General features: G+C 33.6%; 1 protein-coding gene across 20 annotated transcripts in view; it reads left to right on the top strand.

Moving 5' to 3' along the window:
- LOC137253736 (receptor-type guanylate cyclase Gyc76C-like) overlaps positions 1-12,773 on the top strand; it is a 205,591-nt gene that overhangs the window by 176,423 nt on the left and 16,395 nt on the right. For 19 of the 20 annotated variants that reach the window (XR_010953874.1, XR_010953873.1, XM_067791156.1 and 16 more), the window contains 5 exons: positions 1,571-1,636; positions 4,479-4,691; positions 6,887-7,041; positions 7,398-7,620; positions 9,945-10,116. Coding sequence is in view for 18 of the 20 variants with exons in the window: in XM_067791156.1 (XP_067647257.1) it covers positions 1,571-1,636; positions 4,479-4,691; positions 6,887-7,041; positions 7,398-7,620; positions 9,945-10,116 (829 nt within the window). In the remaining 2 variants the exon portion in view is untranslated. Of the gene's footprint in view, positions 1-1,570; positions 1,637-4,478; positions 4,692-6,886; positions 7,042-7,397; positions 7,621-9,944; positions 10,117-12,773 lie in introns of those variants that run through there. The other variant, XM_067791160.1, reaches the window with a different exon arrangement.

Genomic DNA, 12,773 nt, shown 5'->3' with positions numbered 1-12,773 from the left:
GAGGATTTCGGGAAAAAAGGGATCTTCGACCCTTGATCTCTTTTAGCACCCAACTCCTCAATTAAGTTGCATAAGGTTTGGGGCAACATAAATGAGAGTTGGCTAAGAGTTATTACTCAAATTGGAATGAATAAATCCTTACAAGGTGCCCCTATTTTTCAGTCCACGAATTGTGTTTTACTCAGCCCAGTGCTAATTAATTGATGGGCGCAGTTTATTGACGACCTCCACTCACTTTTTCCAATTTAATTTCGGAAAGTTCCAAATCAGAAAAGTTCAGAGAATCATAATTCAAATTTAAAATCGAAGAGTTCTTATTCGAGTTTAGAAAATTGCAATTAAAGTACAGGAATTCCAATTCAAATACAGAAATCCTCTATTCAAGTTTTCAAAATTACATAGACAAGTGTCGTATTCAGAGTAACGCCATTGAAGGCACCTCTAAGAGTGTTTTTACAGTTACATGAGGAAGTGATGATATGATGGTGGACCTTAAGTAATTTGGCTAAGAATGACAGGCCTCTGTTCATGGCTTCGTAAGAAAAACTAATTTGACTTCCTTATAAATTGATTAAGCCCTTCAACTTTATTAACTCTGAAGTAATAAAATGTTGACTTATTTAATTAAACATTCACAAAACTTTCTATTAATGAGAAATATTTCACTAAAAAAATTCAAAATATGTAGCCCATTTACACAATGTACGTACTGTGACGAATATTAGCATCACTAAGCTGTTAATAAATAATCACGCAACAACAAAAACATGAAGCAGTCACTCTTATGTACGTGTATACATTAAAGCTAGCAACACTTATGTAGAAGGCGACGAAGAGCTATCTCACACACACAGATGTAGTCATCAGCCGAAGTAGTTACTCGCACACACACACGCATATGGCTATAAACTACAAATATACATGTAATTATATAGCTGGTAACTAACCAAGCAGGAGATACAAAAGTTCTGGAAGGTGAAACGTTTAGACCTTAGGAGAAATATGCCAACGAAGCTACGGAGAGTATAAAAGCAGCGCAAGCTGAGTAATCAGGGATCAGTTTGATTTAAGCACGCTATTGGTTGTGAAGTATAATTGTGAAGTACTACTCCCAAAGTAATCTAAATAAAGTTAGTTTGCAATACTGATTATTGGAGTGATTTATTCAACAGTTTAGCGATTCGAACGTTAGCAAAATGTTTCAAATAAGCAGAATTTCCCAAAATTCGTTACAGTACTTAAAAAAAATTTGAATATATTAACATAGTTTTAACGTCTTATTCAATTAAATTCTTTCACAAGGTTTGTTCATTTCTTTATAATATGAACTGGCATCATTTTAAAGTGACAGAGATTAAATTCTTAAATTATTTTAGCGGAAATTTTTGCAGATATACATAAGTTAACTATAATAAGCTTTCATGGATTTACTTGAAAATGTTTACTTGGGCAATTTAAACAAAAAGCTAGTTGATATGTTGATTACGTATGTATGTATGTATTATATTATGCCTTTGATTAAAATTGAATATCATTTTCCTTTGTAAACGTTTTGTTTTTCTACTTCCAGAAATGTGCAGAATACAGAGCATCGGCCATACCAACATTTGCACGCACAGAGCCTCCAGATACGCAGGTAAGTCAATACAAAAACAAAAATAACAGTAGTTATAAAATAAACAAACCACTCTTAAGCTGTTGATCTGTCAATATTAATGTTTAGAAACTTTTTCAAACACAATCTATGGAAACCAAGTTATCAATACAGATTGAACGTGTTGGTCAAACATGGCTAACAAAAAATAAAGAAAAAACAGCAAGTCCTTCGGTGGTTATTTGCTTCTCCTTGTCATTTGTGTGAAAGTCAACCGCATTCACTTGAAAAGCTTTCATGTAAACACCTTTAACATGAATAGCCTCACACATCCTGTTCGATATTGTGTTATATTGTGTGATGTTGTGTTATGTCATACTATACCACAAACAAGGGCGTGCACGTTCTTTATGCGCACGGGTGTAAGTTGTTTTGTACGTGTGTGTGTGTAGAAAGTTGATAGAATATTGATGGTTAAGCCTACGTTTAGCATCCATCAACTACTTTCAAGCTATTGTGCTCAAAGTCGATGACGGCTTTTCAGCTTTGTTGTTTACTTTCTATGTATGTACTTGTCATCAACTTCATATCTGAATGTCATTAACTTTTTTCTTTGCGTGGCTGGTAATCTCTTGGTTGAGGATGCAAGATAAGTCTTTTTTTCTAGTTTGAATAAAGTTTTGTTGCGAGATCTTATGCTTTTCTATACACGTTCTGATTCAACTATGAGCTTCTTTTCTTATTTTCACTAGTAATGATATAGATATTATAATGTAAACTGGTCGATGACACCGTACAACAATTTCAGCACCATTTTTAAACGGTGCAATGATTTCCCCATTGAGTCCCACGTAATTTTTTGTTATAATGAAAAAAATATGAACTGAAACTGTGAGTAAACGTGATCACTTTCGGAATGCACCGTTGAGTATTTTTCATCCACTCAACGGTTGGGACCACGGTTGCCACTATTAGTCGATTTGGACCAAAAATGGTCCCTTCCAACCCCATTTGGTCCGCTGGTCCCGTTTTTTCAATTTTGGTCCGTTTTAGGCAGTAGCCACGATTTTGGTACTTTTCTTCCTTTTTCACTGAGGTTAAAATTCACATCTCTGCCCACAATATTTGGCACACTTCATTACACATATAATTTTCAATTTACTTATGTATATGGAAATTTTACCACAAAAATTGCTCAGTCAGTAAAATGTAGCAGACCAATGACATTTCATAGGAGATATTTTAGGCGAGGCATTAATAAGAAAAGTGATGGATCTCAGGGCAAACACATTATATGTACTTATCACTTTGCACTTTTCGTGATAAATTTTTTTCACTAGTTGGCTAAGAAAATTTTTATCAAATGCACGTATGCCTCTAAGAAATTTGGCAGGGCTTTCCACAGATGGAGCCATACGGTGGCCGTCGAGTTAAGATTTCAATTGAAAACTAAGTAAAATAATGAAACTAATTGGTTTTATGTGTGGTAACACTTCCAAAATTTTTATAAAGGAGTCCTATATAAAAATTGCAGGAGTATTGTGGTATTCCAGGAGTATTGTGGTGTTAAGGCACGCCGAATACCTGAAAACTAAGTAGCTTAGCATAAGAAATATTTTAACTGTAAGTAAGGCATGAATACTTCTTGAAAGCGGTAACTTTATAAATTTATAATGAATCGCGATTGAACAAATTTACTTTTATATTCAGTTTTAAAGCAAATGTAAAAAAGATTTGATTTCGAAAGAAGTGTTTTTTATTCTCGTAGGTACAGAACCCCATAAACTTCAATAACAACGCTGTTAACTAATATCTAGTACCTACTTTAATTTAATCAGGTTCCGTTATTGCACAGTTGAAACTTTTAAGACGTTTGATTTTTAATCAGAAGTCTGGGGCTAGACTCAGTAAATGTGAGTTTTTCAAAAATCACGCTTACTATCTAGGCTTTGGTATGAAATTTCAACGTTCAGGGGAAACAGTAAGCATCATTTATGATTTACTGAGTTTGCTCATAGTTCGGCTACACCAAAACGCAAATTTTTGAACCTTTTCTTACTAAAACTTAACTGCGCTCTACATTTTATTTCTTTCCAATTAACAACATAATGCTGGAACTTAGAGCTTTGTCAGCAAAACTACATTCAAAACGTATAGTTAGTGAAGGCATAGACTTATCCTAAATATTTTAAAATTGAATACCTAAAAGTAGTGTTTTTGTTTGTGTCGTTTGAATTAAGTCTCCTATTCGCTAAGTTTTGTATAGGAAACCATGGAAACATCCTAAAATTTTATATTTAACAACGACTACGAAACTATTGTGAATTGCTTGTATCACATTCAAATAAAACAAAAATTGGGTCCTTTTTTCTGAGATTTGGTCCTTTTTTTCGATGAACTTTGGTCCCAAATGAAAACATGGTGTGGCAACTGTGGTTGGGACTTCACGTCAAATAACTTAGCATTAAAATTGTTTCGCTATACTCGCTTCGTGTTAATTCGGCTGTTCTTTGGCATTTCAAAGTGAATACAATTTTTCCTGTTAATATTATAGTGAAGTGTGAAAAATAATTTAAGAAGTAATTATCTTTGGAATGTAAGGATAAATATTTCATTTGGCAGCTGGCTCAACCTTCCGTTCATATTACAAATTTTCTATCACTCAAATGACGGAAACATGTTTGCAACGTATCGAAGAAATTGTGTTCACTGAAAGCGCTTATTGTGAAGAACCACAACGCCCAAGAAGGAACAATTCAAATCAGCCGTTCTACTGAAGCTTACTTACCATATGATTATGCCATCTTATAGTACCTTTATTTATTTTTTCTTAATGTGTCATATATGTTTTCTTATCTGCGTTTTTCTTCTTTCGCCAACTTAGGTAATAAAGTCGGTAATTTCGCTATTGCGTTACTATGGCTGGAAGAAATTTTCCATATTACACGATGAGCTGTGGACAACAGTCGCTGATTTGCTCAAAGAACAAGCCACCAAAAGGAATATGACAATAAATCACAAGGAGGCGTTTTTAACAAATATGCCAAAATGTTGTGCGTTAGGGTTGCCATGCTGTCGCACAAGTTTTTGGTATCAGGTGAGTCTTGAAGTAAAATTTCAAATAAATAAATGTATATATTAATTTCCACTATACGTTTTATAAATGATCATAGATCGTAACAGTTTTGAGTTTTATTATGAAAATCGCTTTTTAGAAATTATTTCTTGAGTTCTTTATTTCGCTCGAAAAATAATAGTTAATTTTCAAAGTTTTTTCTTTTTGCTCAAAAAGTTTCTTATGCAAATATCTTAGTCTGTAAAACAAAAGATCGATCGTCGCAGGAAAGAAGTTTTAGAAAGGATTTACAAGCTATAATCGAAAGGGCTGTCGCCTTGTCTGTCCTGATGTTGCGCATTTCAATTTTTCTAAAAATATTTATTAATAGAAAAAAAAAATTTAATTAATTTGAACAAAAAGTATCCAAGTAAAAAAAATATTGCAAAAAATATTTTCCGAGCGAAATAAAAACTAGGCAAATAATATATTCGATTTTTATAATAACACTACAAAAAAAAATGAACCAACTTCACTGTTTATCGATAGTATAGTAGTATATTTAATAAACAACATGAGTAGGTGGCATCAACCATTTGGTATAATTTTTTTGACTAAAATTCTGATCAGTAACAATTTTTGCAATTTCTGTAAAAATGTATGCGAATAAGCCTGGAAAGTTTTGCTTGATATGAAAATGTTACTTATTTTACGAATATAACCCACCATGGTATAAATATTACCAGGTAAATCCATTTACTCTTCTTGGCGGCCATGATGGTTTTTTGATTTTTAAAAAAAATTTAAAATCACTCTCTTAAACTTTGTGGAAATGCCAAACCAAAGAAAACACACAAAAAATCGTTGGTATGACATTTTTCACTTTTTTAATGCCAAAGAAATAAAATGCTTATGAAATAAGTGAAAAAATATTTCGACAAGTTTTGAAATCCGTTTTTATGTATATGGCAAAAAAATTAGTTGCCAATATAGTAGATGCCTCAACACGTCCTATTTTGGCAAAGGGACAAAAGAAAAGACCTTACTTCTTAACCTCTTCTAATTAAGAAGCGAATGTTGGAGACCACCCCTATTGATTTTTCATTCATCCTTCATCAATTGGTTGATACGTCTTTAACCCTTAAATATTCTGAAACTTCACTTCATAAGAGATCAGCAGTCTCTTAACCGTTTAGGAGATGCTGGTCGTTGCGTAACAAGTCACTCCAGCTAACTCTGTTTCGCGATAACTGACGCCAACAAGGGGCACCAAAAGAGATCAAAGTCTTTCCCCACCTGCTTCTCCGAACTCAGTGGAGATCTTCCCATAACTTGCCCACGCCAGCAAAAACGCTGTAGCCCTGCGCAGCTTAGCTAAACAGCATCGTTCAGTTGGAGTATGATAGTTCGTGGATGCTGAATTTACCGGCTGCACGGCCAAAGTCTACCGCCGTGGTCTAGAGCTAGTGTGTTGGCCTATCCATCAAAAATATTTAAGAAAATTTGTATAAATGGTATCGATTGTTCCTCGGCATTACCTTGGCACCAAAAGTTCGTCCGCCTTAGCAGATAAAGTTGTGGCTCGACATAAAACATGTATTTAGGTGAGCCAGTTCGTAGAAAAATGAATACACGATACGTAGCCTTCAAATTGGATGGAAAGCTAGACCTTAATCTCCTCGGATTTATGTCACACCAAGTTGTTATTGTTATTAGATATGTATCTCTTCCGTAAACCTTGGCGGTAAGTCGGGTTTTTCTTCTCGTGGCGCAGACGCTGATACATTTCTAAACAATTTGTTGAAGAAAATTCCGCAGAAGAGGATCGTGGTCTGATTCGCGATGCTGGATCCAAAACGCGTTTTTTGATACCGCTCTTGATATTTTTGAACGTGTATTAAGAGTGTCATGCCGTCGTATAGAATTACCAAATATATTACAGTTTGTTATATTTCTGTTATGAAAACAAAACCAAAATAAAAAAAAATTAAAATGTGAAATGAGAGCAATGAGAATTTTAAAATTTTTTTAAACGTCAATTCGGCTCTCACCGGTTTTACCTTGTAATATTTATACCATGTAACCCACTAAAAGAGATATTACTAAAAGAAAAACTCAGCGATATACTAATGGTAATGGTTGAAGCCTTACGCATTCAAGTTTTCAACCATCTTTAATGCTGTACGCAACCTTTTTTATGGTCTCTTTCTTTAATTACTGTTTTTTGTCTTTTGCAGACTGTGCAAAATACAATGAATCGCACCCGCATCTATGTATTCCTTGGTTCATCGAGCTCGCTGGTCGATTTTATGATCTCTATGGAAACGGCCAATTTGTTCCTCAAAGGTGAATACATGGTCATCTTTGTCGATATGATGCCCTATACACCAAAGTAAGTAGAGCAGCACACACACACTAACACATACGCATATAAATTCATACTCACACAAACATCCACCCATCCACACTCGCCGACATACATATGTACATACATATATACATCTATTGTAGTAACCAAATAGTCTACCAGAACTCACCCAATGCTTGTAATAAAAATCATTTAACATTTAATTGCTTATTTTCTTTGTTTTTGTTTTTATTGTCGTATTGTGCATGGAATTACTTTTTATTATACCAATTTTTTGTAATTTTATCTTTATTTGTTTCTTTTCTTTTCAATTTCTGCAACTTTCTTCGATAAAACAATAAAAACCTCGAAAACAACAAAATTAAAATACTTCTTTTTAGAGAAGCCGAAAAGTATTTACGCAAACCGGAACATGTTGAGGCGATGAAGGTCTGCCATGAAACGGAAAGTTTCAAGCAATTGGCGCGCAGTTTGCTAGTCGTGGCGTCGACGCCACCAACGGACAGTTATGAAAATTTCACGGCCAGAGTGCGTGAATACAACGCAAAGAAGCCGTTCGATTTTCAAGTGCCATCTTTATTTTACAATAACAAATATCTTAAGGTAAGTACGCTGTTGGAAATTGTTGGGTCAGCTAGTATTAATATTAATATTGTTATGCTTGACTTATCAATTTATTGCAGTACTACAGAGGTTTTAAGGGTCTTGCCCCCATATCGCGAATGGATTAGGAGTTACTCTAAAAAGAAAGGGAGTCTCTATCTTCCTACTCAAACCTATACATAAGTTAATCATGTAGACTAGCGTTTCATCATCCTGCTCAGAGAAACAATAGATTAAGCTTACTTAGGTGATTCGTCTACGAAGCTCCGTATAGTACCTAGTAAGATTATGAAAGTTTTCTAAATTAACGAGTTTGAGTAATACGTTTTCTATTGAGAGTATTTGCAGTTTCGGCTGTTTTGTTATAGGTTCTCTAGATCTCTCTCAAATGTCTTCAACTCCTTCATACCGAAGTAGTCACCCCAACAAAACCTTGCTGCTGGTACTCGTATCACTAAGGAACTAGTAAAGATGCAAAGATGTTGGTAAATTATCAGCTTCGATGATTAACATCTTCAAACACATTAGGTTCCCCCAAACATCTAATGTATGATACCAACACAAGTTTATCCGTCATTTAATTTTGATCCATAGTGCCTTATCTCCGGGTCTGTTTATAGATTCCCTGTTCCCAGAACAGTTTGTTCACAATGAAGTACTTAAAGTTCCGTAAGATGCTGACATATTTTGAACTCTACGTATTCTTACCAGTATACTTAGCGCATCGGCATCTCCTCATTGCGCCTGTCATAGCGACGCAGGCTAGTCAATGCAGTTAATCAAGTTTTCTTATTGATATTATTTACGTAGTTTTGGATTACTAAGCTTAGAAAGCGTTTTGAGGTAAATTTAAGTGCAGGCGAAGAAATCCTTGTTGATTTGCTTACGGTAGATCCTACATAAGCGCACAGTGTAGCTCATAACCACAAATTACTTTAGTTGGTGAAGGAACCCCTATAAGATTTTGGTACACAAGATAAGAGATAGTTCAATTCTTCGAGCACATTCCCTAGTGGCTGCAAATAAGATAGTTATTCTTGCTAGGTCGGGCCAGACCAGGCCTCCACTTAGGCGGTCACGAATGGACCAATTTGATGACCCAAGCAGTCTCTATCCCTTGGTACCACAGTTAATTATGTAGAGTTTACTCGTAAGATTATTGGAAAGAGGTTGGAAAAAAGTAGCGAAATATACTCGTGACAGCTGCAACAATAATCGTGAAATTCTATACGCATCAGTGAAAACACTTACTACGGCACAATATCCCTGACTTATTTAACTACATACGAAAATTTCTGGTATATGAATAACGCCGAAGGGACCCATTTTTTAGAACTTGAATTTTTCAAATATTTTTCATATTTTTTAGGAGAAACCCACAAGACTAGTAGTTGATAAAATGAGAATATATACGCTTGCTTAGAAGTGTTCTGGAGATGATATTTTCATCCTGAACATCAACTGAAGAAATGCATTGTTTATCTTTAACAGCTGTTTCTCGCAATTTCTTTTTTGAGTCATAAGCCACCTTTTCATAGGCCGGATCACATATAATATTAAGCGCATTTTTTCCAAACAAACAAACCGATACCACATAACAGCCAGCTCTCACTCATTTCCTTCAGCACATCGTTTCTTTTTCCGATTTTTTTATCCGTCATACTATAAGTGTCCCGTACACTTCGCCTTGGAGTAGTTGTACGCGTGTCCAACCTGTTAGGGACTTTATTAGCATTCAAAATACAGAATGTCTTGGAAACAATGTAAACTAGCTCGCACCAAAAATCAAATCAAATAGTCTCTGCATCTCATGCCCTACGAAAGTGAAACTTCGATAAACTCAATTGAAAAATTTTCACCGTACTTATTGTCGCAATATCGATGGCTAATTAAAGAAGAAGTATAAAATAAGAAAACACCTAAAATGTTTTTTTTGCTAAGTTCTACAAATTTCACATTTAAATGCAGCATACGCCTTTATTAAACAAATAGTAAATTTTAAATACCCGCGGCTGCACGTAAAGGGTGTGCGCTGTGGTCGCAGGTGCGCCAATTTTGCCCAATAACGGCAATAGCTATTTAGCTTGAACCGTGGTTTTTGTTGATTTTGCGGGCGCCTAATAGTATGCAAATAAGCAGTGAATTGCCAACATTGTTGAAACATGTTTTTTTTAAGTATTCGAATGCCCGCAATTAGAAGCAATAGTAACCTTTTTCGTCTGCTTTTCTTTCTTCAATATTTACTAAGTTTTTTTTTATATTTGCTTTTATGAAAATTATTTTGTTGTTTCCAGTATTTTACAACAATTTACTTTTTGTTGCAGTTTGTTTCAATATATGCCGCTTACCTCTATGATTCCGTTAAGCTCTATGCCTGGGCGTTGGATAAATTGCTGCGCCTGGAGGAGCGTTTACTAACGGATGATGTGATATACGATGTAGCTAGTAATGGAAGTAGAATAATAGAGACTATTATTAAAAATCGTACTTATAAAAGTGAGTATATAATTATAAGATTTTTATTTCTTAGAAGAAATCGCATCTTAAATCAAACAATGTGGGAAACTGCCTTTGGATCAAAACGCATTTCCTTTTAAGGACACCTTAGGAATTTTCTATTTTCTTGAAATTATAAAAATCTGTTAATTTTACATGCCTACAAAAATGTAGAGGATAGCTTTCTCAAAGTTACACAATTTTGTTCAGAATGAAACTTAAGCTATTTTTTCGGGAGCTTGTGTAAATAATAGAAAAAAAATTTACGTATACGCAGCGGTACCCGTCTTCTCAGATGCTACAGATATGTTTGTAACTGGACGATTTTTAATAAAACAACACATCTCGAAAACAGCTTTCTTTCTCTTAGTCCCAAAAATTTTTATCAAAAAATCCTGAGCCAAATACAATTTTAAAGAAAAGCTCAATCACAAAAAATTTTCTCTATGTATATCCCAAATTGGGTTTCAGATAAAACTCTAGCTCCGCACAATTTTTTTATCAGAATGACGTCCTTAAAGCCTAAAAATATTTCTTGTGATAGTTTTCGCTTGCATTAAAAAAACAATACAAAAAATTTCGTAGAACTTTAGAGTTGATCTTAACCCATATATGTAATACTCCTATATTGCTACAAAAGGCTAGGTACATTCCCAAACATCAGAGTGCCGATATATCGCTGTTTAAATGTTTTTGTATTCAATAACCGAATGTACCTAAATTTAAATTTTTTCTTGTCACACTTATGCTGCTACAATCACAAAAATTTTGTAGGCTGTCTTGTTTTGATTTCGAATTCAAAACTCATTGCGAGCATTTTCTATTAGCAATATAGGAGTATTATATATATCGTCGCCCGTTAGCCAGAACCATAAATGTGCAATATTTCCGAGTTTGCGTTAGAGGCTTCTTTGCATTACCCTATAGATTCTCTAGATTCTACTTAAATCTAGAGCTTCCTACGTATATGGAAACCCCAATAATTTGCAATGCCGTTTTCGCGAATGTATAATTCAATCACACAAACTTGAGCCAGAAAAATGAATGTGGCACATTGTATGACACATTCGTTGATATGGCTAAACAATTTTTGAAAAAAAAAAAAAAAGAAAATCACATATTCGTATGTTCGAATGTTCGGGTATACGTGCCTGGTATTCGTAAAAAAAATTATACCGATGAAGAATTTTTAATAGCTTAATATGCCAAAAAAAATAGTTGTTTAATTGAAGGCAAACCGATTTATTCGAAGCCGTTGCCTCTTCCTGAATCAAAACTAACATACTTGGAAAAATTGTGTGAAAAACTGGTTATACCAAAATAATATCATTCTTTTTATAAAAATCTTGGGGGCAACGCTTTTCCCGAACCCAAGATTTCAGAAGATTCTGATTCTGATGAGAATAAGAACTAGTTCTATGTTTGCAATAATATCTTAAATAAAAACAAATTAGTGTATATGAAACTGAATTGAATGTGTAACTTTTTTCATTTACATACATACATACTTTCGATAAGTCAAAGCCGCGGATGTTTTTCCAAGTTCTGTGATGCTCCGAATCCCAATCCGCCAACGAAACTGGCCTAGCAGGTGTTGGTTTGGCCCTAACGTTGTTTAAAAATCAATATGTAGTGATTTTTTTACGTCTTTTGAGGTTAAGGCCATACCATGACCAGTTGAGCCAATTCTTATAGCTTATTCGGATTCAGCTCGTCAAAATGCATAGCAGAATAACCTGATCCGACTGCTTTTAATTTTTTTGTATAGATGTGTTAACAAAAAATATATCAGCTTTTTAAATTTTTTTTGTGCCAGAAAAATGAATATGCTAAATCTCGGAGAATAGAAGGGATGCGAGTAGAACAATTATCTCAGTTAAAATAGCATAGTGTGAGTATAATATATAAGTACATTTTTACAATAGAAACTAATTCTTCTAATTTTGAGAGAGCAATAAACTTTTGAAACTCGATTTCCCAACATTTTCATTTTGGCACATTCATGCTTCTGGCAAGCGGGCGACGATATGTCTCAACCAAGAACAATTTTTAAATAAATTCAAAATTAATAGAAAAAATTTTAAATTAGGATATAAGAAAGAAAAAAAATGTTTGACAACTGCCATAGCTCGTTGTATAGATCGATTTCGGCAACTGCTAAATTCCTTCAAGGTTTAGGCGCCAAATTGTCAAAATTAATTTTGCAAAAAAATACAGAATTTTTCCCAATCACAACCAAATTTATTAAATAAAATTGCCAAAGTTAAAAACTAATTCAAAATAAAATTCACGAAATTTTCAGAATTATTCTCAAACAAAAAAAAAAAAAAAACAAAATTAAACAATTTTTCCAACATTAAAATAAATCAAAATAAATTTAACAAACATTCAGAATTTTCCTCAGTCACAACCAATTTTTTAAACGAAATGTACAAAATAATGTTGAACTTTTCCCAACACAAAAGATTTGCTTAAATAATATTTTCAATTTTATTTTATTAAATTACAAATAACTATCATGGTTAGTTGTTGTTTTTCTACTTAACATAATATTTACAAAATTGAAAAAATATTCTAAAATAAATTTCGCAAATATTAGAAATTTTCCTAGATCGTAAAATTTTTTTTAAATAAGTTTTTCAAATTTGAAAAATATT

The sequence above is a fragment of the Eurosta solidaginis genome, chromosome 5 (assembly GCF_040869045.1).
Source record: "Eurosta solidaginis isolate ZX-2024a chromosome 5, ASM4086904v1, whole genome shotgun sequence".
Taxonomy (NCBI): domain Eukaryota; kingdom Metazoa; phylum Arthropoda; class Insecta; order Diptera; family Tephritidae; genus Eurosta; species Eurosta solidaginis.
Note: the sequence above shows the minus strand (reverse complement) of the source record. Positions and strands in the feature narration are given on the sequence as shown.